This window comes from Oncorhynchus kisutch, linkage group LG26, assembly GCF_002021735.2.
Source record: "Oncorhynchus kisutch isolate 150728-3 linkage group LG26, Okis_V2, whole genome shotgun sequence".
NCBI classification, from domain to species: Eukaryota; Metazoa; Chordata; class Actinopteri; order Salmoniformes; family Salmonidae; genus Oncorhynchus; species Oncorhynchus kisutch.
This window is the reverse complement of record NC_034199.2, coordinates 12,612,977-12,640,760: the sequence shown is the minus strand read 5'-3', so window position 1 is coordinate 12,640,760 and position 27,784 is coordinate 12,612,977. Positions and strand designations below refer to the sequence as shown.

Sequence of the window (27,784 nt, the reverse complement as noted above, 5' to 3'; positions counted from 1 at the left end):
ACTCAACTAGTCTAAAGAAGGCCAGTTTTATTGCTTCTTTAATCAGGACAAAAGTTTTCAGCTGTGCTAACATAATTGCAAAAGGGGTTTAATGATCAATTAGCCTTTTAAAATTATAAACTTGGATTAGCTAACACAATGTTCGATTGGAACACAGAGTGATGGTTTTTGATAATGGGCCTCTATGTAGATATTCCATAAAAAATCTGCCGTTTCCAGCTACAATAGTCATTTACAACATTAGCAATGTCTACATTGTATTTCTGATCAATTTGATGTTATTTTAATGGACAAAAAAAGCAGCTTTTCATTAAAAAACAAGGACATTTCTAAGTGACCCCAAACTTTTGAACGGTAGTGTATATATATCCACACACTGTGCATTCGGAGGTATTCAGAGCCCTTCACTAATTCCACATTTTGTTACGTTACAGCCTTATTCTAAAATCGATTAAATAAATACATCTACACGCAATACCCCATAATGACAAAGTTAAAACAGGTTTTTAGAATGTTTTGCTAATTTATTAAAGATAATGTCCCTTTAGAGAATTTGGCAGTACGTCCAACTGGCTTCACAACCGCAGACCACGTTTAAACACAACAGCCCAGGACCTCCACAATCCAGCTTCTTCACCTGCGGGATCGTCTGAGACCAGCCACCCAGAAAGCTGATGAATCTGTGGAGTATTTATCTCTGTAATAAAGCCCTTTTGTGGGGAAAAGCTCATTCTGATTGGCTGTGTGGGTGGGCCGATGCCCTCCCAGGCCCACCCATGGCTGCGCCCCTGCCCAGTCATGTGAAATCTATATACTAGGGCCTAATTCATTTATTTGAATTTACTGATTTCCTCATATGAACTGTAACTCAGTCAAATCTTTGATATTGTTGCATGTTGCATTGTGTGTTTTGGCCTGACTTGCACTCCTTGACGAGTTATTACAATTGGGCTTTAGAGGGCATGTTAATATGGAGTCTATTTTATGTTGGTAAAGGACTTGTTGTGCTATTACATCAGAGTGGTCTTGTGGATTAGACGTAACATAGTCAACTTAAATCCAGGACACTCAAATTAATATTATATGTTATGTGGTTACATAAGATAGAAGGTTACTTAAGGCAAAAGGAGGGTGGATGGATGGGTCTATAGCAAACCAAAGGTTGCACGTTTGAATCTCATCACAGACAACTTTAGCATTTGAAAACAAATTTTCAACTCGGCTACTTACTACTTAAATAGCTACTTTGCAACTATTTAGCATGTTAGCTATCTTTTCCCCTAACCCTTCCCCCTAACCCTAACTTTAACCCTTTAACCTAACTCCTTAACCTTAAACCTAACCTTACCCCCTAGTGCTAGTTAACGTTACCTCAGACCACGTTGATTATATAAGCCCTATGTGGAGCTAGATCGGGGATGGGCAACTGGCGGCCTGCGGGCTGCACCCCTTTTGAAGCCCCTCCCCCCCAAAAAATAACTTGTTGCAAGTGCATCAGCAGTTTTTCCTCTTTATGTCAGTAATTGATAGCCATGAAATTAGCCCATGTCAGATAAACAAAATGTAGATTGGTAAATTAGTCTAGCGGCCAAAAAGCTTTCAGTGTAAAAAACAGATGTATAGTCTGTAGAAAAGATAATGGACCAATATCATTTTAAATAATGTAATCAGCTAGACAGTGAGTGGAACTGAAAATTCCAAAAACATTTTGTTATTAAGTTTCAGCAAAAGAACATGGCAAAATGCATAGAATTGGAGGAAATTATCAATGTTTTCAATTGTACCTGTTTCACATATTGCCCTGTAGCCATGTCTCACTGCAGCTTCAACTCTGAAATCTAAGGCCATTCAGCAAACATACTCCCTCAGCCACACCACGGGCTCAGCCACACACAGAGCACTAGTCAAACACTTGGACACACCTACTTATTCAAGGGTTTTTATTTATTTAGACTATTTTCTACATCATAGAATAACAGTGAATACATCAAAACTATGAAATAACACATATGGAATCGTGTAGTAACCATAAATGTATTAATTCTATTTTACATTCTTCAAAGTAGCCACCCTTTACCTTGATGACAGCTTTGCACACTCTTGGCATTCTCTCAACCAGCTTCACCTGGAATGCTTTTCCAACAGTCTTGAAAGAGTTCCCGCATATGCTGAGCACTTGTTGGCTGCCTTTCCATCACTCTGTGTTTCAACTCATCCCTAACCATCTCAATTGGGTTGAGTTCAGGTGATTGTGGAGGCCAGGTCATCTGATGCAGCACTCCATCACTCTCCTTCTTGGTCAAATAGCCCTTACACAGCCTGGAGATATGTTGGGTCATTGTCCTGTTGAAAAACAAATGATAGTCACATTAAGTGCAAACCAGATAGGATGGCGTATCACTGCAGAATGCTGTGGTAGCCATGCTGGTTAAGTGTGCCTTGAATTCTAAATAAATCACAGACAGTGTCACCAGAAAAGCACCATCACACCTCCTCCATGCGTCATGGTGGGAACCACACATGCGGAGATCATCCGTTCACCTACTCTGCTTCTAGCAAAGACACAGTGGTTGGAACCAAAAATCTTGAATTTGGAGTCATCACACCAAAGAACAGGTTTCCTTTGGTCTAATGTCCCATTGCTCATATATCTTGGCCCAAGAAAATCTCTTCTTATTATTGGTATCCTTTAGTAATGGTTTCTTTGCAGCAAATCGACCAAGAAGGCCTAATTCACATTGTCTCCTCTGGACAGTTGATGTTGAGATGTCTGTTACTTCAACTCTGTGAAGCATTTATTTGGGCTGCAATTTCTGAGGCTGGTAACTCTGATGAACTTATCCTCTGCAGCAGAGGTAAGTCTGGGTCTTCCTTTCCCGTGGCAGTCCTCATGAGAGGCAGTTTCATCATAGCGCTTGATGGTTTTTGCGACAGCACTTGAAGAAATGTTCAAAGTTCTTGAAATTTTCCAGATTGACTGACCTTCATGTCTTAAAGTAATGATGGGAATGTCGTTTCTCTTTGCTTATTTGAGCTGTTCTGAAAATATTATGGACTTCTGTATAACACCCATACCTTGTCACAACACAACTGATTGGCTCAAACGCATTAAGAAGAGAAGAACGTACGTTTAACAAGGCATACCTGTTAATTGAAATGCATTACAGGTGACTACCTCATGAAGCTGGTTGAGAGAATGCCAAGAGTGTGCAAAGCTGTCATCAAGGCAAAGGGTGGCTACTTAGAAGAATGTCAAATATATTTTGATTTCTTTAGCACTTTTTTGGTTTCTACATGGTTCTATACAGTTGAAGTCGGAAGTTTACATACACCATAGCCAAATATATTTAAACTCAGTTTTTCATCATTCCTGACATTTAATCCTAGTAAAAATTCCCTGTCTTAGGTCGGTTAGGATCAATCAATAAAATGTATTTATAACTCCCTTCTTACATCAGCTGATGTCAAAGTGCTATACAGAAACCCAGCCTAAAACACCAAACAGCAACAATGCAGGTGTAGGTGGCTAGAAAAACCACGCTATGAGGGGTGGCCAGTCCTCTTCTGGCTGTGCCCGGATGGAGATTATAACAGAACATGGCCAAGATGTACAAATGTTCATAGATGACCAGCAGGGTCAAATAATAATAATCACAGTGGTTGTCAAGGGTGCAACAGGTCAGCACCTCTGGAGTAAATGTCAGTTGGCTTTTCATAGCCGATCACTCAGAGTATCTCTACTGCTCCTGCTGTCTCTAGAGATTTGAAAACAGCAGGTCTGGGACAGGTAGCACATCCGGTGAACAGGTCAGGGTTCCATAGCCACAGGCAGAACAGTTGAAACTGGAGCAGCAGCACGGCCAGGTGGACTGAGGACAGCAAGGAGTCATCAGGCCAGGTAGTACTGAGGCATGGTCCTAGGGCTCAGGTCCTCCGAGAAAGAAAGAAAGAATTAGAGAGAGCATACTTAAATTCACACAGGACACCGGATAAGACAGGAGAAATATTCCAGATATAACAGACTGACCCTAGCCCCCCGACATAAACTACTGCAGCATAAATACTGGAGGCTGCGACAGGAGGGGTCGGGAGACACTGTGGTCCTGTCCGACGATACCCCCGGACAGGGCCAAACAGGCAGGATATAACCCCACCCACTTTGCCAAAGCACAGCCCCCACACCACTAGAGGGATATCTTCAACCACCAACTCACCATCCTGAGACAAGGCCGAGTATAGACCACAAAGATCTCCGCCACGGCACAACCCAAGGGGAGGCACCAACCCGGATCACCACTTTATTTTAAGAATGTGAAATGTCAGAATAATAGTAGAGAGAATTATTTATTTCAGCTTTTCTTTCTTTCATCACATTCCCAGTGGGTCAGAAGTTTACATACACTCAATTAGTATTTGGTAGTATTGCCTTTAAATTATTTAACTTGGGTCAAACGTTTTGGGTAGCCTTCTACAAGCTTCCCACAATAATTTGGGTGAATTTTGGCCCATTCCTCCTGACAGAGCTGGTGTAACTGAGTCAAGTTTGTAGGCCTCCTTGCTCACACAAGCTTTTTCAGTTCTGCCCACAACTTTTCTATAGGATTGAGGTCAGGGCTTTGTGATGGCCACTGCAATACCTTGACTATGTTATCCTTAAACCATTTTGCCACAAAGTTTGGTAGTATGCTTGGGGTCATTGTCCATTTGCGACCAAGCTTTAACTGATGTCTTGAAATGTTGCTTTAATATATCCACATCATTTTCCTGCCTCATGATGCCATCAATTTTGAGAAGTGCACCAGTCCCTCCTGCAGAAAAGCACCCCCACAACATGATGCTGCCACCCCCGTGCTTCACGGTTGGGATGGTGTTCTTCGACTTGCAGGCCTCCCCCATTTACTTCCAAACATAACGATGGTCATTATGGCCCAACAGTTCTATTTTTGTTTCATCAGACCAGAGGACATTTCTCCAAAAAGTACGATCTTTGTTCCCATGTGCAGTTGAAAACCATCTGGCTTTTTATGGCGGTTTTGGAGCAATGGCTTCTTCCTTGCTGAGCGGCCTTTCAAGCTATGTTGATATAGGACTCGTTTTTACTGTGGATATAGATTCTTTTGTACCTCTTTCCTCCAGCATCTTCACAAGGTCCTTTGCTGTTGTTCTCGGATTGATTTGCACTTTTCGCACCAAAGTTGGTTAATCTCTAGGAGACAGAATGCATCTCCTTCCTGAGCGGTATGATTGCTGCGTGGTCCCATGGTGTTCAAACTTGTGTACTATTGTTTGTACAGATGAACGTGGCACATTCAGGCGTTTGGAAATTGCTCCCAAGGATGAACCAGACTTATGGAGGTCTCCAAAAAAAATCTGAGGTTTTGGATGATTTCTTTTGATTTTCCCATGATGTCAAGCCAATAAGCACTGAGTTTGAAGGTAGGCCATGAAATACATCCACAGGTACACCTCCAATTGACTCAAATGATGTCAATTAGCCTATCAAGCTTCTAAAGCCATGACATCATTTTCTGGAATATTCCAAGCTGTTTAAAGGCACAGTCAACTTAATGTATCAGATGTAAACTTCTGACCCACTGGAATTGTGATACAGTGAATTATAAGTGAAATAATCTGTCTCTAAACAATTGTTGGAAAATGTACTTGTGTCATGCACAAAGTAGATGTCCTAACTGACTTGCCAAAACTATAGTTTGTTAACAAGAAATGTGTAGAGTGGTTGAAAAACGAGTTTTAATGACTCCTGAGACAAGGCCGAGTATTTAAACTTCCGACTTCAACTGTGTATTGTGTTATTTAATAGTTTATGTTTTCACTATTATTATACAATGTAGAAAATAGTAAAAATAAAAACCCTTGAATGAGTAAGTGGGTCCACCCTTTTGACTACTGTACATAAGAATCACTGTCAGTTTTATCCGTTAAAGAGCCTCTGAAAATAACCAAACGCAGCTACTAGCCTCACTTTCCAGGGCCATATTATAATTGTCAGGTAAATAAATGATCTCCTTGGAGGTGACAATTGTAAAATGTTGCTAGAGCCATTGTTGATGAGACAGAGCGAGCAGCGACCTCCCTGGGACTCGTTCATTGTGTTACTTTCCTCCTGCCCAGACATCAATATAGCAGATTTTATCTGCGTGCTCTTTGTTTCACAGTTCCGTGTTAGTACGACATTGACCAGAGCCATTACATAGAAAGTCGGCAAGATTAAGAATCTTTTAATTGTACTGTTGAGAGGAGTCTAGAGAGAACTCACTACTAATGTTGATGAAGTGACGTTGACTCTTTTTTTGGTCAAACATCTGTTGGTAATGGCTGAGCGCTGAAATATATTTCCAATGCACCTTTGTGATATCAAATACAGTAAATCACTACCAACTTTGCATAAAATGTATTATTCATATTTGGCAAGGAACATGTTTCACAACATCTGATCATGTCACTCTTATTACTGGAGACCTTGCTAATTATGCACCATCTCTTGTCTCTTTAGACCACCACTCTGATTGGCCTATTGAAGACAGCCCGACTTCTGCGATTGGTGCGTGTTGCCAGGAAACTGGACCGTTACTCTGAGTACGGAGCGGCTGTACTCATCCTACTCATGTGCATCTTTGCACTCATCGCTCACTGGCTAGCTTGCATATGGTACGCCATTGGCAATGTGGAGAAGCCTTACCTGGAGCACAACATTGGTTGGCTCGACAATCTTGGGGTATCCATTGGCAAGAGGTATAACTTCAGTGACCCTAACTCTGGGCCCTCCATCAAGGACAAATACGTCACAGCACTTTACTTCACTTTCAGCAGTCTAACAAGCGTGGGCTTTGGGAATGTCTCCCCAAATACCAACTCAGAAAAGATCTTCTCTATCTGTGTCATGCTGATCGGCTGTGAGTCTGATACTTCCTATTTCCTTTTACTTAGCTGCTCGGAATGTTTAGAATGAACTAACATTCACAAGATTCATTGTGCTTATAGATAGCACAAAGGACTGGTGACTTTTTACTTTTGTCTGTGTGTTGTGCAGCCCTCATGTATGCCAGCATCTTCGGTAACGTGTCAGCTATCATCCAGCGGCTGTACTCGGGCACGGCCAGGTACCACACCCAGATGCTCCGGGTTCGAGAGTTTATCCGCTTCCACCAGATCCCCAACCCACTAAAGCAGCGGCTGGAGGAGTATTTCCAACACTCCTGGACCTACACGAATGGCATCGACATGAACACGGTAAACAGAAAAACCTCAATTCAATCATACCGACATAGTTCAATCCTCTTTCTTGCAATGTGATCCTCATGCAAAATGTTTTTTAAAATACAACTTTCTTTCATTTCTGCTTTTCAAATGGAATAACATCTACACTGGTAAGAGCAGGAGGTACATAAGTGAAAGTATGAATTGTAACCATTTCCATGTTGAGCTTAATCGCTTTACATTTTTGTTTGGCTTTTAAATCTCGCAAAATATATCATACTTGCCCATGTGTAGACAGTAGACAACCATCAACACCATAATCCATCATCATCACTTTTCTATTCAGTTTTTGAGTGAGGTGTTTGAGTTTCCATAACATCTCCTGTGTAGCAACAGCCCAACGCTGAGCTTCCACATGCATGCCAGATTACAATTACCCGAGTGCTTTGAGCTGAGGCCAAGGGCATATGTCACAGATTGGCCTTATTTGTGTCCCCATTAGCTTTTACAGAAGCAACAGCTACTCATCCTGGGGTCCATAAAAAACACCAAACATGACAAGTAGACAAGGACAGTCACACAAACACAACGATATACAGACAAAAAAAGAATAAGAATAATACTAAAAAGTCTGCATGTGGATGCATGAGCTTGCTTGAAGGATACAGTAATGCTTTTTCCTTTTCAAGTACAGCATACTGTAGAAAAACTTCGGACAACTTACTGCATCTTTCATTGTGAAAAAGGTCCTAACTGCCTGTGTTTTATAATATTTGCATTTGCATCACTGAAACACTGTTGTGGGGAACAGGGGAATAGTTTAGCCCAGAATCATTTGCATGTATTGAAGAGGTAAGTATATTCTGTTATTGTTTTTGTCACAACCGGTAGCCTATTTTAAATTCCAGGAGATAAAAACATATTGAAATACTAACCATGTGAGAAGGGTGATAATAACAATGACAACATACTGTACATGTGAAACACTGTTTCCTTACTCCTGAGGTGAACCCATGGTGATTGCGTTCTATAATTGTCTAATTTTTCTACAAATACTCTAGGTGTTAAAAGGCTTCCCTGAGTGTCTGCAGGCAGATATCTGCCTCCACCTCAACCAGGCCCTGTTGGAGAGCTGTAAGGCCTTCCACGGAGCCACCAAGGGCTGCCTGAGAGCCCTGGCCATGCGCTTCCAGACCACCCACGCCCCCCCAGGGGACACCCTGGTCCACAGCGGAGACGTCCTCACCGCACTTTACTTCCTGTCTCGGGGCTCCATAGAGATCCTGAAAGATGACATTGTGGTAGCCATTCTGGGTAAATGCATGTGAACTATAGAAACTGGTGTTTTTTTCCTGGTCATGTGGTCAGGAGAAATGAAATGATATGCTATTATTAGGCAGGGCTCCAGACTGCGACCATTTAGTCGCATTTTGCGACCCTTTGACTTGACTATGAGAGTACAATTCTTAATTGGTTGCATTGGTACGAGCTGCAAATTCTATCTGTTCACTCAAAATGTTCTGTTTTTTTATTTATTTTTAACCGTTGAAGTGAGGAGGGCCTCAGCTTTCTGTATCACAACCGGCCGTGATTGGGAGTCCCGTAGGGCGGTCGGTGCACAATTGGTCCAGCGTCGTCCAGGTTTGGCTGGTGTAGGCCGTCATTGTAAATAAGAATTTGTTCTGAACTGACTTACCTAGTTAAATAAAGGCTAAATAAAAAAATACATTTTAAACAAAGCCGTTTCATTTAAGGACCAACAAATTGAAAGCTGTGCCATTTAGATGGCAAAATATATTTTTGATGTACTGATTCTATGGCACGTTGTTTATGAACTGTTATGCAAGACAACGCCGGATTCAAAACTTCAATTTCAATTTCAATTATTATACAAAACTCTTCCAACCAATAGAATGTTTTATATACAGTGCCTTGCGAAAGTATTCGCCCCCCTTGAACTTTGCGACCTTTTGCCACATTTCAGGCTTCAAACATAAAGATATAAAACTGTATTTTTTTGTGAAGAATCAACAACAAGTGGGACACAATCATGAAGTGGAACGACATTTATTGGATATTTCAAACTTTTTTAACAAATCAAAAACTGAAAAATTGGGCGTGCAAAATTATTCAGCCCCCTTAAATTAATACTTTGTAGCGCCATCTTTTGCTGCGATTACAGCTGTAAGTCGCTTGGGGTATGTCTCTATCAGTTTTGCACATCAAGAGACTGACATTTTTTCGCATTCCTCCTTGCAAAACAGCTCGAGCTCAGTGAGGTTGGATGGAGAGCATTTGTGAACAGCAGTTTTCAGTTCTTTCCACAGATTCTCGATTGGATTCAGGTCTGGACTTTGACTTGGCCATTCTAACACCTGGATATGTTTATTTTTGAACCATTCCATTGTAGATTTTGCTTTATGTTTTGGATCATTGTCTTGTTGGAAGACAAATCTCCGTCCCAGTCTCAGGTCTTTTGCAGACTCCATCAGGGTTTCTTCCAGAATGGTCCTGTATTTGGCTCCATCCATCTTCCCATCAATTTTAACCATCTTCCCTGTCCCTGCTGAAGAAAAGCAGGCCCAAACCATGATGCTGCCACCACCATGTTTGACAGTGGGGATGGTGTGTTCAGGGTGATGAGCTGTGTTGCTTTTACGCCAAACATAACGTTTTGCATTGTTGCCAAAAAGTTCAATTTTGGTTTCATCTGACCAGAGCACCTTCTTCCACATGTTTGCTGTGTCTCCCAGGTGGCATGTGGCAAACTTTAAACTACACTTTTCATGGATATCTTTAAGAAATGGCTTTCTTCTTGCCACTCTTCCATAAAGGCCAGATTTGTGCAATATACGACTTATTGTTGTCCTATGGACAGAGTCTCCCACCTCAGCTGTAGATCTCTGCAGTTCATCCAGAGTGATCATGGGCCTCTTGGCTGCATCTCTGATCAGTCTTCTCCTTGTATGAGCTGAAAGTTTAGAGGGACGGCCAGGTCTTGGTAGATTTGCAGTGGTCTGATACTCCTTCCATTTCAATATTATCGCTTGCACAGTGCTCCTTGGGATGTTTAAAGCTTGGGAAATCTTTTTGTATCCAAATCCGGCTTTAAACTTCTTCACAACAGTATCTCGGACCTGCCTGGTGTGTTCCTTGTTCTTCATGATGCTCTCTGCGCTTTTAACGGACCTCTGAGACTATCACAGTGCAGGTGCATTTATACGGAGACTTGATTACACACAGGTGTATTGTATTTATCATCATTAGTCATTTAGGTCAACATTGGATCATTCAGAGATCCTCACTGAACTTCTGGAGAGAGTTTGCTGCACTGAAAGTAAAGGGGCTGAATAATTTTGCACGGCCAATTTTTCAGTTTTTTTTTTTTCAAAAAAAGTTTGAAATATCCAATAAATGTCGTTCCACTTCATGATTGTGTCCCACTTGTTGTTGATTCTTCACAAAAAAATACAGTTTTATATCTTTATGTTTGAAGCCTGAAATGTGGCAAAAGGTCGCAAAGTTCAAGGGGGCCGAATACTTTCGCAAGGCACTGTATATAGTTGAAGTTGGAAGTTTACATACACTTAGGTTGGAGTCATTAAAACTCATTTTTCAACCATATCCACAATTTCTTGTTAACAAACTATAGTTTTGGCAAGTAAGTTAGGACATCTACTTTGTACATGACACAAGTAATTTTTCCGATAATTGTTTACAGACAGATTATTTCACTTATAATTCACTGTATCACAATTCCAGCTGTGTACTACTCCATTCACAGAACAGCGCAAACTGTCTCTCACCAGAACAGAAAGAGGAGTGGGAGGCCCAACTGAGCAGTCTGAGATATGGCTTTTTCTTTGCAACTATTCCTAGAAGGCCAGCATCCCAGAGTCGCCTCTTTTCTGTTGACGTTGAGACTGGTGTTTTGCGGATACTATTTAATGAAGCTGCCAGCTGAGGACTTGTGAGGCGTTTTATTGCTTCTTCAATCAGGACAACAGTTTTCAGCTGTGCTAACATAATTGCAAAATTATTTTCTAATGATCAATTTGTTTTTTGAAATTATCAACTTTGATTAGCTAACACAACGTGCCATTGGAACACAGGAGTGATGGTTGCTGATAATGGGCCTCTGTACGCCTATGTAGATATTCCATAAAAAATCAGCCGTTTCCAGCTACAATAGTCATTTACAACATTAACAATGTCTACACTGTATTTCTGATCAATTTGATGTTATTTTAATGGACCAAAAATGTGCTTTTCTTTCAAAAACAAGGACATTTCTAAGAGACCCCAAACTTTTGAATGGTAGTGTGTGTGTGTGTGTGTGTGTGTGTGTGTGTGTGTGTATATATATACAAGCAACAAAATACATGGGGATTGGACGTGATGCAGACAATTACATTGATGGAAGCTACAATCTATCTGCAATATTAAAGCTGATCTACCCCCTAAAATCTTAATTTTTAAAATAAAGTAACCTTTTTTTCTTTCTTTTTTTTTTTTTACCCCTTTTTCTCCCAAATTTCGTGGTATCTAATTGGTAGTTGCAGTCTTGTCCCATCGCTGCAACTCCCTTATGGACTCTGGAGAGGCGAAGGTTGAGAGCCGTGCGTCCTCCGAAACACAACCCAGCCCAGCCGCACTGCTTCTTGACACAATGTCCGCTTAGCCCGGAATCCAGCCGCACCAACATGTTGGAGGAAACACCGTACACCTGGCGACCGTGTCAGCGTGCATTGTCAGGCGCCTGGTCCGCCACAGGAGCCGCTAGTGCGCGTTGGGACAAGAACGTCTCTGCCGGCCAAACCCTCCCCTAACCCGGACGGCGCTGGGCCAATTGTGCGCTGCCCCATGAGTCTCATAGTCGCGGCCGGCTGCGACAGACTACTGCGCCACCCATTCAATTTACTGTTAGATTAATCAATTACACAGCTAATGAGGAGCATATTATATTTAGCGATCTAGTTAATGAGTTGGGTTTCCACTTCCTCAGATGGTGAATTTTCCCTAAATAATTAGCCTATGTGATGTGAGTACACAAAGAAAGATATAAGCAAATTAATCTATTGAACAAAGGAGCCCTATTTTGAAATGGCAACAGTGGCCTAATTGTCATCCCCAAAATTCATGAAAATCACTGGTTGCTCATCAAAATAATGTAGCCATAGTGGAGGAAGGAAGCGAACCCACATCGCTGGCATGACAGGTAAACACCCTACACATCATCACGCCAATAGGGTCAACTCACTTGGTGGGAATTGTAAGGTGGCATACTGTATATACACTGTCCCCTCCAAACAGGAAAGCAAGTAATCCTGCTTTGAATACTCAACCCCCTCACACGTACAGTCGGGGCTGTGCCTCCCTATGACTCATGCCCACCATTTCCCTTCTTACATCAATGCAGCAAAAGGTGGGTTCGGAAAAGCAAACCCATATCGCTGGCATGAAAGGCAAACGCCCTACGCATCGCACCGATTGGGTTAACCCATGAAGTGGGAATCGTAACGTGGCTCATATAGCGAGGGATCAATACAATATCTTGAATTATGCATTCCTGCTGCTGGGACATGTCTTGTCCTGTAAATCACAGGTGTCAAATGCATTTTATGGAGAGCCGAGTGTCTCCTGTTTTTCTGTTATTTGCTTTCAATATGTGTTCAATTGAGACCTAGACAACCAGATGAGGGGAGTTCCTAACTAATCAGTGAACTTGACTTGATCCATCAAGTACAACGGTGGGAGTGAAAACACGCAGCACATGGCCCTCCGTGGACCGAGTTTGACACCTGTGTGTTAGATGAAACAACTTATTTCTTGAATCAAACTATTTAAGTGTCACTGTGAATGATTTTATCATGGGCTGGTGCCACCAGGGGAATGGTTAGTTTAGGAGCCCTGTTAGGGCCAGGGGGGTGGGGTTTTCTGACCATGTGATCTGAGCAGGAAAAACTCCAGGCTCTACACATGCTGATTGGAAGACAGCTAATGCTGATTGCTAGCTTTTTTAAAAGCATGTTTTGGCATGTTTGCTGGATGGGTTGAATTGAATTATTGATTTGAATTATTCCATCCTAGCCAGTGTAGGGTTTCGTGCTCATATGATATTTGGCAATGTGTAGAGCTAGATGTCAACTCAGGCAGAGATACACAGTGTCACCTCCCAGAGGAAAGATGGCTGGTTATTTAAACACCGATCCACTGCAGCAGACCTGCAGTGGGAGTTCTCTTGTCCAAATCTGACAACTGACTGCAACAATGTGTTCTGTCTGATCTACCCGGACTCGTAAGCGTGAACACCTGATTGTAATTTCATACCAGCTGCCTTATCATATTCTCTTATTATTCTTAAACAATAATAGTGACTAGAGAAGTTACGTAAACCTCCATTCCGAAGGTCTTGTCTTGTTTTTTATTTTATTTTATTTGAACCTTTTATTTTAACGGGACCTCGGTCTCTTTTACACATGCGCTCTGTATATGTAGGTACAGTGTTATTGCATTAGAGTTGTTCATCTGACAGAATGGAGGCTCTGACATTTATATTAAGTGGCTCCGCGTGAGACTGTTTGGCAACTTCAAAGAGCAAAGTGAAACAGCTGTCATTGCATAGCACCACTGCTCTTTTAATAGCTGCAAAAGGGAAGGGACACAACAGAGGCATAGGAGAGGCATAAGAAACCAAACAAGGAGGAGATGTTATCTTCTGTTATCTGATTGTCAACAGTTCTTAGCAGTATTGTCTTATAGGTATAGTGTTTCACCTAAATGCATTTGTCAGTGGCCGCCGCTTAAAAGGACAAATAAAATATTAAAAATTTGTGATGGTAAAACGTTGGTGTTAATCTAACCGACTATAACCAGATATAAAGTATTTACAAAATATAATGGAGTAATATCATTTAAAATCAGACCATCTTTGAGAACCGACAATCACCAAAATCAAAACTAAACAGTCAGGGAGAATCTAAATTTACAAAAATGTCATGGCATGTGGCCCCCATCGATTTTGTTATAATGTTTGAGTCACTCAGAGAGCATAAGAACACAGGCATAAGCCAGGGCAAAATGTGTACAATTGGAAATTAGCTACCATTGCTAAAAACAAAATCTTAGGGGGAAGCACTGAGGTAATATTGGTTAGTAGTTATTACAATGGCCTACACATGAGAGTAGTAAGGAATTGTTTTCCATACAGTAATATCACACTTGAAACCCACTGACTACCAGGTTTTGCAGGCTAAGCCTAGATTAAATTGAGCATCTTTCATCACATGAAAGACGTGACATAATAAGGTCAGAACCAGGCCAAAGCTGCTGTGTAATACAAAACCAATAATATGAATTACACTGGAAGATGCATATCTCAAAGATCCGCATATTTGGAAACAATACATTGATATATCACAGCAACCTTCCAAAAGCCAAATGAAATGAATTCTGCCACTAGAGCATATCTGCGTAGGGAACACTTTTAAGATAGTAAAACGGCAATGAGCCATAGGGAAATCAATTTGTATGCATAATGTATGCTTTTGAGAACCAAAACCCTCCAAAAATGACGATTGTTTGTATGCTAATATTCCATTGAAGACTATTGTTCCATTGTAACCCCGGTGCAAAGCCCTGGTGTGAGAGCTATGTGTAGGCTTCCATGTTGGAGGTGTCTGGTCCCTGCTGAGTTGGAACACTAAGGCTCGAGACCACTCCTCATAAGTCACTTAAAGCCACACAGCAGTCCAACCTATTGCATCTCATTCACATAAAATGCTGCACAGGGGTTGACATTTATTAAGAATTGACACCACTGAAAGGTCTCTTAAAATGCCCTTTAAGGCCAGGCACCACACCCTAATAGGCCTAAATATTTTTGGGTTTAATTTTGTTATTAAGACACTCCAGGACCGGACTTACACATGTTACGACATATAGTCCCATTTTTAACATTCTCTATGAAATGAGCTTTTTAAATGATACGTGAATTCAATGTAAGGAGCTTTCAAATGATGGATGTGTGTCCATTTAAAAGTGTTTACATTATGACATTTGGTGAAGGTAGAATGATACACTAACAAAAATATACAACAGACGGTTGGGTTGGACAGACAGAATAGGCACTCTACTTTTCGTATCCTCAAAAGGCAAACCCAGACAGAACGTCCTTCTCGTATACCAGTCCAATCCATTAGTCTACACACAGACAGACACAGAGCAATTCTCCTAATCTTCTGAGATTATATGACCATCCTTTATTCGCTGAGACTACAACCAGCTCTCCTGATGTCTGGTGTATTCTCCTGATAATTCTCTCTAAGAAGAACCTAACCTCATCTACAATCTCTCTCTCTCTCTCTCTCTCTCTCTGTCTCTCTCTACTCACCAGGAAAGAATGACATCTTTGGAGAAATGATCCATCTGTATGCCAAACCTGGAAAGTCCAATGCGGACGTCAGAGCCCTGAGTTACTGTGACCTGCATACCATACAGAGAGATGATCTCTTAGAGGTGCTTGACATGTACCCTGAGTTTGCCGATTTCTTCCTGACAAATCTGGAGCTGACGTTCAACCTCCGAGATGAGAATGGCAAGGTATATCGACGCTGACCAAAAACATAAACACGACATGCAACAATTTCAACGGTTTTACTGAGTAACAGTTCATATAAGGAAATCAGTCAATTTAAATGAATTATTTAGGCCCTAATCTATGGATTTCAAATGTCTGAGAACACAGTCCAACATCTGTTGGTCACAGATACCTTAAACAAAGGTAGGAGCTTGGATCAGAAAACCAGTCAGTACCTGGTGGGCCCACCATGTGCCTCATGCAGCGTGACATCTCCTTCGCAAAGAGTTGATCAGGCTGTTGATTGTGGCCTGTGGAATGTTGTCCAATTCCTCTTCAATGGCTGTGCGAAGTTGCTGGATATTGGCGGGAACTGGAACACGCTGTCGATCCAGAGCATCCCAAACATGCTCAATGGGTGACAGGTCTGGTGTGTATGCAGGCCATGGAAGAACTGGGACATTTTCAGCTTCCAGGAACTGTGTACAGGCCGTGCATTATCATGCTGAAACATGAGGTGATGGTGGTGGATGAATGGCACGACAAGGGGCCTCAGGATCTCCTCACGGTATCTCTGCGCATTCTAATTGCCATCAATAAAATGCAATTGTGTTAGTTGTCCGTAGTTTATGCCTGCCCTAACCATAATCCCACCACCAACATGGGGCACCCTGTTCCCAACGTTGACATCAGCAAACCGCTCGCCCACACGACACCATACACCTTGTCTGCCATCTGCCCGGTAGAGTTGAAACCGGGATTAATTCGTGAAGAGCACACTTCTCCAGCGTGCCAGTGCAGTGGCCATTGAAAGTGAACATTTTCCCATTGAAGCCAGTTACGACGCCAAACTGCAGTCAGGTCAAGACCCTGATGAGGACAATGAGCCCTCAGATGAGCTTCCCTGAGATGGTTTCTGTGCAGAAATTCTTTGTTTATGCAAAAACCCACCGTTTCATCAGCTGTCCGGGTGGCTCTGCAGGTGAAGAAGCCGGATGTGGAGGTCCTGGGCTGGCGTGGTTACACTTGGTCTGCGGGTTGTGAGGCATGCTGGACGTACTGCCAAATTCTCTAAAACAATGTTGAGGCAGCTTATGCTAGAGAAATAAACATAAAATGATCTGGCACCAGCTGTGGTGGACATTCCTGCAGTCAGCATGCCAATTGCACGCTCCTTCAAAACTTCAGACATCTTTTGCATTGTGTTGTGTGAGAAAACTGCACATTTTAGAGTGGCTTTTTATTGTCCCCAGCACAAGGGACACCTGTGTAATGATCATACTGTTTAATCAGCTTCCTGATATGCCACATCTGTTAGGTGGATGGATTATCTTGGCAAAGGAGAAAAACTAATTTGTGCAAAAATTTTGAGAGAAATAAGCTTTTTGTGCATATGGAAAATAATTTATTTCAGCTCATGAAACATGGGACCAACACTTTACATGTTGCGCTTATGTTTTTGTACGTCAGACGGTGCACATGGTCATAACACTATCCTGTTGGGTCCTCTGTCGAAACTGTATGGTCAATAAACATACAGTATTCTGTAGCATATTCTGACAATGAAAATAGGCCTGACTATAACAGAAAAATATAAGATTTACCATATGAGATTGTGTTAAACAAAACGTTATATAATCTATAATAATATTTTAAAAGCCCACTCCCTGTATTCTTAGGTATTTCTTAACTATATGTTCAGAAAGGTCATTGCATGACGATGACAATTATGCGTTCTGACGTTATGTTCATGTATATGTTGAGGGTATGTGACTACATTGACATAACTTTGTATTCATTTACTATGCTCACGGCCATCGCTATTAAATAGAGATATTACATTGTGGCTTTAATTAGATGTTGCTGGAGCAAATGATGTCATATTTGTTTGTATGATATTACATTAGCGATGTTCCCATCGTTGCAGGCTGCGTATTCTCACGCTAGTGACTCAGATCCAGAGGAAGACGTTAAGAGCACAAAGATCACAAGAAGGATCTCCTTCACACCGCATCCAACTAAAGGTGAGTTCTGTATCCACACGTTGCACGAGCACTTCCTCTTGTCATTTTTCACTGAGCAGCTCTCTCAGTCCCAGAGGAGTTCAGTGCTTTCTCTCTGTAATATTAGAGCACGGTGTGTTCCACTGCCTCGTCTTGATTACAATTCCACAGGGGGAAGCAACAAGGAAACAGAAAATGACTCCGGGAGGGAGAGGGAGTCCTACTTGTGCCTAAAGAGAACTTCAGTTGACCTGAAACACTCAGGGAAGGAGGAGCAGATGTCCATGGGCACGGCCATCCAGGGGTGTCCCTCGGTGGAAGACCTTGCACTGGGGCTCGACTCCAATCCCCCTGGGGACATCATGGAGAGAACTCCCTCTTATGACGATAACATTGGTGAGCAGCAATACAATCGTAACCCTTTCTGTGCTCACACAGTAACGCCCAAGTCTATTGTTGGAGCACGGGAACTAAATGTCCCCGCATCGTCAGATTTTTCTACTCATACTACTTTCTAGAATGATCTACAGTTCATTAGCGGATTTCAAATGAGCTGTACGGTACGGCCTGTACGGTCCCTTTGCCACGTGCTGTTAGGGTCAATGATTGGGCCCCTGAGTTCTAAGAGGGATGACTTCATATCAGTTGGGAGATGGCCACCGCTGTAAAAAATCCCTTTTAAGAGGATCATAGAACCTCATCCACTTACCCCCCCCCCCCCCATCAGTGTCTTGTCACAGGCATACTGTTAAGATAGGCCTCCCATGTGGTCATTGCCTCGGCTACATGGTGACGAAAAGTACCACGTTACCGTACAGACAAAAACGCCCCACGATGTAAAGTGGGTGGGTCTAAGACAGAGTATCCAGAAACAGTGAGGCAGTAAATGCACCTGTGTAGGAGGCTAAGAGCGAAGACACAAAGACAATGTAGGCCTATCAATCAAATCCTACCCCACTGTAAATCCCTGAGTAGAGCCATGTACGTGGAGCTGAAATGTGTACCAAAACGAGTCTCAGTGGAGCAGTTTCTTTCACCAGCTTAAGTCACAGGCATCCTGCACTGCTTTCGCACAGATGCTCGCCCTCCAAATGTGCACGGTACGTCCTAGTTAGTTCTCATCCCGGAAGGTGAATACCTTATAAACATTAGGCCATTCATAGAACAATGTGAGCCAATTGGAAAAGTCATCATCGCAAATTCTATGTATGACTTAGTCAGTGACACACGGTTCTGTGTGTTGTAAAGGCACGTGGGTAACATTGATTTTTCTCCATCAGAGCATGGAAATCAATTGCTGTTCTCCTACAGACAGTCATCTACAGTCACCTCAGGTAATGCTGTTGGCCTATTTCTTACAATAGAGACCACAGAAAAAGGAGTGTGTATTTCAGTCTGGGCATCCCAAAGGCTCCTGCTACAACAGATAAACCTGATTAAAGTTCATTATCAGCCTGTCAGTTGTTTCAAATCATTAAAAAAAGGCTGCTCTTACCCACACCAGCATTAATCAGTGTATACCGCACGTATTAGCAGTGTGTTTAGCAGAGATAACACCAGAGTTAGCCCGAATGTCCCACCACGGCATAGAAAGCCATTGTCTCCTGAAACACTAGCTGGGCTAATAAATTTCAAACAAGGAACAACCCACAGAAGCTTTTCACCCAAAGATGAATAGAATAGTGTTGTTCTATTTTCAATGGTTGGATGGTTTAGTGATTACCAGGCACCTGTGCTCTGACCCACATGTGAGCTTATAAAGGATGTGTGTTTCCCTCCCTTGCCAGATCTGTGCAATGACAAATGGGTCTGCGAGAAGCCCCGAGACTACCTGGATGAGTCAGCACAATTGCAGGACCTGAGGGGCGAGGACGGCGATGCCAGTGAAATCACATACGGAGAGGTGGAGCAACGCTTAGATCAGCTCGAAGAGCACTTGAACAGGTAGGCCTACTGTACTGCACTCCGTTGGCTATCTCTGACATCTACAATGTAATGTCAAACATTCATGAACATCTAACTTCACTCCAGCTATAAAGACCAATAAAAAGATGTGAGAGACAGAAGGGATCTTGAAATCTTGATTGTTGACATGCAAAACATATTGGGGCTGTATCAACAGTGGACTAATGAAACAAATGCCAAAATATAGTTTGAGTATAATTTTCCTTTAAGTATTTTGTGCACTAGTAGACCGCATTTTCTACTAGCCTGGTCTGACTACTTGTTCCATGTGCATTAATACAGTACATTTGAACCCCCTTTATTTCCTGAGGCAGACAAACAGGTTGAGTGGAGAGATAACACACCTGCAGCCAGCAGGCTGCCAAGAGTAGACAGTCAAACAGCAGGTGGTACAGTATTTTTAGCAGGAATTATCACAGAATAGGAGACAACGCATTGGAGGGCTCCTGCATCCGGTTGGACCATTTTTCTGTCTCCAAAAAGACTCACATTATCCAGTGCACTCTTTCTGACCCTGGGTTTTACCCAACCATTAGCAGCTACCGTTTGTGTGGTTTTAGCAACATGTCTCCACCATTTAGGCTCTATTTCAGCGGTAGCCTAATGACCATCGTTCTAAGGGGGGAGCAGCGCTGAAATAATTGCCAATTGCTGGTCTCCTCAACACAGCCATTATATTACACTAAACGAAACAAGGTTGTCTGTTATTTGAATGGCAGAGAATCCGTCTTACCGTATGTGTCAAGAGTGACGGCCTGCTGAACAAATGATGAAGGCATTTTACTAAGCATGTGCATAATGGCACTATTTCTGATTGACGGATGGCTGCTAAGGGCAATTAAAGTGATTAATCAGCATTACCACAGATAATGCTCTATATATAGCAGCAGGAGGATATGCATCCATTATGACTACCGGTAATGTGTGAATGTGAGTTAGCCAGACATTGTTACCCCACCCTTACTGAATATTCATTATGACTCCTAGAGAGAGAATCGGTAGGACTATTAGACATAGAGAGCGGATAGAACATGTTCCCAAGCCTTTTGATTGAATTGACAACCATGACGATCCTGTAGTGTCAACATAGATCACAAGCGCCCCCTAGTGCTAGAATTTGACACATACAACAACTGTACAATAAAAACAAAACAACGATAGCCTAGAGGCAGTATGGTTATTGATTGGTGTTGAACTTGTCTTCCATTAGCCTCCAGTCCCTATAACCAAGAGTAGCCGTTCATTTTCTGCATTCTGTGTTTGCAGGCTGGAGTCCCAGATGACATCAGATATTCAGACCATCCTGCAGCTCCTGCAGAGGCAGTCCACACTGGGACCTCCTGCCTACAGCACTGTGACTGCTAGTCCAGACTATCAAAGGCCAGCTGTTATGGTCCAGCCAATCGCTGCTTTGACCAGCAGCCATTGCTTCAGCCATTCATCATCACAAGTACGTACTGAACTGTTGATTTCCACAGAACAAACAGACAATGGAAATCAAGGACTCAGACTTTTTAAACACGGAATGGATATCATTTTTGAAAAGTGATGACCAGCTCCAAGGATTCTGAGGCACTTTCTAATGGTCAAAGCACACACTTACGATGAAATGTGTGTGTGTGTGTGTTTGCTGTTATTTCTTTTACATTATCAGAGTCCTGAATTCAACTTGGAAAGGAGTCATCAGGAATCCAAAGACTCGCTGTCAGGCCTGGCTTACATGGATGATTCACCCATAGAGGACAGCCTTACAGTACTGCTTGTACAAAGAAACACACAGAACAAACATGCAGGGCATCAGCATTCCAAATCTCTCTTTCTTCCTATTGAGGACTCCTCTCCACTATCAGACTCATCTCCCAACACAGGACTCCATAGGCCAGTCTCAGACCCAGGACCTCCAAGGCCATAGAGCAAGATCTCTTATTTTCATTTTGCCTGTCTTCTCTGAAGTGTGACTCAGGGTTTCATTCTCTCTTAATTGCATTGCAATATGTGAAGTATCTTGTAGTTTTCCTCCTGAAATGATTTGCATGACAGATTGTTTTCGTTGCATGGTAGCTTTGATTCAGACCTCTGACAGGCAAGTGTGATTTTGGTAGGTTTACAAGGTAGTACATTTATTTTCACCGTAGTATGTTTCTTCTTTTTTTTTTGCACGGCTTATTTGAACCACAAGTAGCTGTATGATAAAGGCATTGTCCATATACTTCAGACTTTGTTTTAGATTGCAGTTTATTTTACTAAATGATTATGCATACATAGTATTACATGTTACGTAGCACATGGAGCTAATGTTAGCTTATCAATAGGCCCAGGAAATATAGATGGTATATTGTGCCTATAACTAAATCCAAAAATCAAATCAGTAGCTTTATGTAGCCTCACTCTGCTCATTCTCAACATAAACTCAATCACATTGTTTTCCAATGTATTCTGCTCTCATAGTAAATGCACATGAATACAATCTTATAGGAAAGACATGTACAAATATGTACATTTATTTTTATTTATTAAGGAATACATTCAAGGATGGGGTGCAATTGAAATGTTAGTGGTAGCGTATGTTTGTCCTGAAGCTATGGGAGCAATAAAATGAAACTGAAGCATTTACTTTTGAAGAACTTCCAATTGGTTGACCTTTTTTTTTCTTCTAAAGATTTGGTCCACCATATCTTTTCGTGGGGGAAATGTATTTTGCACTAAAAGCTGCTTGAATATTCAGCAATGCAATTATTTTGTGCATGCATTTATACAATCCATGTTCAGTGGTGTACTGTAGTATTTACAGCAGGGGATAACAAATGCCATTGCTCTCTCTTCAATATAAATGAATGAAGACAAGACAGTATACTTGCATGTCCAAAGCACTAAAACGTTCAAGCGATGGAAGGATTTGGGTTCCATGATTACTGTATTATAATTATAGAATGAGTGTGTCACATTAAGTCCATTTCCAAGGACACGTATAACAAAGTAGCAGACAGTAAACGTATAATCACAATATTCCAACTAATGAATGTTTATTTTTACATTTCCTGAAATGAGTAGCCTAGGTATTGCATGGAAAGTAAATGCGTGGTAAAGTCCTTAGTAATCTTTTGCATAAATTTGGCCTGATTCACACAAACTAGGGGGATAAAGAAACAATTAGTTGGTCTATTTTTTAAATTATGTTTTTGATGCATTTTCAACATGTCATGCTTTTTACACTCCACTACAAATAATTGGAATGTTTCTGCGCTGAAGTGATTACAGACACAATGTAAAGAGTACAATTGATTTAGCTAATTACCTTGCCTATTTCAAGAAATAAAAAGTATATTTAATACAATGTCAAGTGTACCAAGTCTTTTATATTATCATTTTTTCATGGATGGTCATCATCAATGCACATCAACCATCCTGGGTAAAGCATTAACTCTTCATATTGATGGCGCTAATGCACAGGAATTCAGAACATAATGCAATGTTTTTCAAGGAACTCACAGGTAGGCCCTATTTGGCAAGACAACAAAAAGCCTGCAACATAAAAGCCATGGAACTGTTTATTGGCCTGGACAGATGTTTTAACACAGTCAGGGGATTGGAGACTGAAGTCGCTCAGTGCACTTCAGAAGTTTAAAATCAAAAGGACCAAGATATCAAAAGTTTAGGATATTTTCAGAAGACAGGTAAAAACAAACCGAATGATAAAGGTTTAAAATGCTAAACACTTGTCTACCAAAGATGGACAGCATTCATACCTTCCTCTTCAAACACAATATTCCCCAGTCTGAACTTCCAAGCTCCAGGAGTTCAAACAATCAAGAACAGGTGTATGGCTAATCAACTAAAAATACCTGCAAAATCATTCTTCTTCGTGTGAATTTTCAGCAGACTAGACGTTTTTTGGCGAATTGCTGCCTTTCTCAGTTCGGAATGTACATTCCACATTGTAACAAAACAAAAAAGAAAAATTGCGCCACACATAACCCTGCAACTATAAAACCAAAACTGCTAAACACCTCCCTTATCCCACTACTTTGACCTAACCTTCTCCTGGCCACCAGCCTGGGGGGACGGGACTCCTTCCTTCAACATCTCCTGTAACTCTTCTGGCTTAAAATCTTTCTCTCCCAATAACTTTTCTGCTGCTGCTACTACTTTTAGATTCTGTGACTTCCTTTCCACACTTTGCAGTACAGTTAATTACCATAGCAATGAATGCCAAGAAACCAATAAAACACAAACTGTTCGGGTCATTAAGTCCTGGCCTACTACTTTGTGGTATCTGCTCATGATCCCTCACCCTTTGCCCATCATCCTCTACTTCCTCACTGCCTCAACATATGACACTTTCTGCCCTTCTCGAACCCTGGCAACCTCAACCTGTCTCACTCACACAGGACATTTCTGATCCCCAGCGACATGGGCTCCTCCCACAATTGAAACACTACTTTTTCCTCCAAAACTACACACTCCTTTGTCCGATGCCCTCCTGCACACTTCTCACACCTCAGCATCTTCATCCTACACACTGCTGCTACATGACCATAGCCTTGGAACATCGTAGTGGATTTGGAACAAACGCTCTCAATGGATAACTCCATATATCATAGCATGACTTTATCAGGCACTCAATATCAAAACTCTAAAGGATAGACGTGGTCTCCTCGGTGTCGCGCTCTCCACCAGGTCTGCGTCTCACCAAACTGCATGCATCACAGACTCCATTGATCCTCAACTTCAGTTGATCCATCTTCCCACTCAAAGCCACCACGGAAATCATTCATTTCAGTGGTACTCTGCTCCTGAGAGCAAAGCAATATACAGCTCTTGTCCTGAGGGCGTGAGGCAGAGCGCCCGCTCCTTCAGGGTGGAAGATATACAGAATATCCACTTCTGGATACTTTCAGTGTGTTAACAGCCAACTGCGTTTCCACTCCGCCAGATGCCACAAATGGGTCGGCCAAAAGACATGACTCCACTTTCTCCACAAAATGCACTCCCACTGGGCCAGAGTCATCTCAGGCATTTTCTTGATCATTGGGGTAAGGCTCAGAAGCCTTCTCCACACCTGTCAACACAGGTTCTTCCTCTTCACTTTTGTCAGATTCTATCTCTGAACTCCCACTATCTGCCTGCATTTCATGGTTTGCAAGGTTCTCAAGCGATAAAGTCGATTCGTAAGTAATCCCAATTTGCTTGTATTCCGGGGACATAGGTTTATACTTAACACTATTGTTTCGCCTTCGCGTCATAGCACTTCCTCAGACAATCCCACTGCACAATTAACACAAGAAAACAATTAAAGGTACGCTTTGTAGTGCTGAGCTCAATATCGATTCCATGCCTGCACTTCAACGCCCTTTATCTCGTGCCCACACTCTATGAGCTTGACTGACTAGAGTGGAAATGGCAATTAAGAGCTGTTTTTACTTAAAGGGATCTTTTAATGTTGACTATACTGTACTATACTGACTGAATATCTATTAAAGGTCAGAACATAGAGATATCTGGGTGTCCTCTTGGACAATAAGCTTCGGTGGAGTAAATGTACAAACCGGATCTACAAAAAGGGTCAGCAGAGACTGTACTTTCTCAAAAAGCTGGGATCTTTTAATGTTGACTGTACTACACTGACTCTGTTGTAGAAATCTTTCAATGAGAGAATTTGAACTTTTTGTATTGTTTGTTGTTTTGGCAATGCCACTGTCAGCCAGAAAAATATGCTGAGAAGGTTTATCACCACAGCAAGCAAGCCACTTGGAGTCAAACGGGCAGGCTTGGATGAGATCTTTAAGGACAGTGCCCTCATCAGGCTCACAAAATCCTCTTAGACCTAAGCCACCCCCTGTACCTGGACTTTGAACTACTCCCCTTTGGGTGCAGGTATAGGGCACCCCCCGGCAGGAAAAAAACAGAACTAGACAACAATTTGAGCCAGATGTGATATCCCTCCTAAACAGCTCAGGTTAATGATTCTATCCACCCAGTAAGGCCAGCAGGCTGATCTTCTTTCATCGGTGTATAATGTATCTATCTACTGTAACTGTTATTAATTTTGTATTGTCAAATTGTTGTCTATTGTATTTAAACACCACTTTAAACGTGTACATGATACTGCAACAACATTTTCCAACGGGAACAGTAAAGTCGGTAAAGTAAAGTGGAAATGACAAAGGAAAAATTCAACCAAAATCTATCCACTGTTTGATTCAGTCCCAAAAGTGTCACTTGCCACATCGATTAAGTGTCACTTGTCGATTAAGGCAGACCCCTCTGATTCAGAGGGGTTGGGCTAAATGCGGAAGACATATTTCGATTGAATGCAGCTCATTTTGCTTATTGAGACTATTCTGTTACGCCTGCTCCCGCTCTCCCTCTCTGGCGCTCAAGGGCGCCAGGTTGTCTTTCATTACGCACACCTCAGCTGGCTCATCAGGCTTTCAAGGCTTAGCTGGCTCGAGAGTTTTCCTTTCCCCGGTTGGGTCGGCAGGCTCCCATACCACGTCATGCCTCAGCCAGCTCGTTGGGCTCCTACGCCTCAGCAGGCTCATCGGGCTCCCATCCCACGTCATGCCTCAGCCGGCCCATCGGGCTCCCACACCTCAGCTGGCTCGTCAGGCTCCCCCGCCTCATCGTCAGGCTTTCAAGCCTCAGCCGGATTGTCAGGCTTTCACGCCTCAGCAGGCTCGCCAGGCTCCCACACCTCTGCCAGCTCGTCGGGCTTCTACGCCCCAGCCGGCTCGTCCAGCGCCCATGCCCTGGCCGGCCCTTCAGGCTCGCCCAGGTGGGATGCCGGGTGGCGCCCCTAGAGGGGGGTATTTATTTTGTCTCGCCTAGGGAAATAGAATGGCCAGGACTGAGCCTGCTTGGAGGACAGTCAAAGTTTATAGAAATGCTTATTTTTTCCCCTTTTCCCCCTCCATCATGGTTTTACAGATGGGAATTGGCAGATTCGATTATGCTGAGCCCCGGAGCACCGGACTATGGCCCGTCACGTGAACTAGGTTTTCCCTTCCCTCAACCATGGACTAATCAGAGATGGGGCCAAGTCCTAACTTTAGTGTATCAAGTCAAGTCCCCAAGTTTTTGAATCATCATTACTCATACAAATGCCATCCAAATGATGATTTACAGCTAGTGTTGATAATCAGCTACCGTTCGACTGACATTGTGAAATATCCAGTTAGAATCAAGTGTTTTTCACAAGTCGAAGTCGACTTAAGTATCTTTCTTTTTGCCATGTTAAGTCTCAAGTTGCAAAATTAGCGACTCGGGACCAAGTCACATGACTCGAGTCCACATCTCTGGGATTAATTTAAAAAATACCAAAATAATGTTTTTGAGTGGAGCTTGGAGGGTACTATGGTGTCGAATGCTGAGCTATAGTCAATAAACAGCATTCTTACATAGGTATTCCTCCCGTCCAGATGAGAGAGGACAGTGTGCAAAGTGATGGTGATTGCATCATCTGTGGATTTATTGGGGCAGTAAGCAAATTGAAGTGGGTCTAGGGTGGCAGGTAAGGTAGAGGTGATATGATCCTTGACTAGTTTCTCAAAGCACTTTACGATGACAGAGGTGAGTGCTACGGGGCGATAGTCATTAAGTTCAGTTACCTTTGCCTTCCTGGGTACAGGAACAATGGTGGCCATCTTGAAACATGTGGGGACAGCAGACCGGGATAGGGAGAGACTGAATATGCCTGTAACCACACCAGCCACCTGGTCTGCGCATGCGGCTAGGGATGCCGTCTGGACTGGCAGCCTTGCGAGGGTTAACACGTTTAAAAGTTTTACTCATGTTAGCCATGGAGAAGGAGAGCCCACAGTCCTTGGTAGCGGGCCGCGTCGGTGGCACTGTGTTATACTCAAAGTGTGCAAAGAATGTATTTATCCTGTCCAGAAGCAAGACGTCAGTCTCAGCGACGTGACTGGTTTTCCTTTTGTAGTTTGTGATCGTCTGTAGTCCCTGCCACATATGTCTTGTGTCTAAGCCGTTGAATTGCGAGATCACTTTATCTCTATACTGA

General features: G+C 42.4%; 1 protein-coding gene across 3 annotated transcripts in view; it reads left to right on the top strand.

Moving 5' to 3' along the window:
* LOC109871161 (potassium voltage-gated channel subfamily H member 7) overlaps positions 1-23,100 on the top strand; it is a 49,564-nt gene extending 26,464 nt beyond the window's left edge. For 2 of the 3 annotated variants that reach the window (XM_031806290.1, XM_031806291.1), the window contains 9 exons: positions 6,515-6,914; positions 7,052-7,251; positions 8,280-8,532; positions 15,614-15,819; positions 17,724-17,820; positions 17,971-18,195; positions 19,587-19,743; positions 21,031-21,214; positions 21,419-23,100. In XM_031806290.1, coding sequence (XP_031662150.1) covers positions 6,515-6,914; positions 7,052-7,251; positions 8,280-8,532; positions 15,614-15,819; positions 17,724-17,820; positions 17,971-18,195; positions 19,587-19,743; positions 21,031-21,214; positions 21,419-21,676 — 1,980 coding nt within the window. In that variant the 3' untranslated portion in view covers positions 21,677-23,100. Of the gene's footprint in view, positions 1-6,514; positions 6,915-7,051; positions 7,252-8,279; positions 8,533-15,613; positions 15,820-17,723; positions 17,821-17,970; positions 18,196-19,079; positions 19,134-19,586; positions 19,744-21,030; positions 21,215-21,418 lie in introns of all 3 variants that reach the window. The other variant, XM_031806289.1, reaches the window with a different exon arrangement.
* Positions 23,101-27,784: the final 4,684 nt, after the last annotated feature.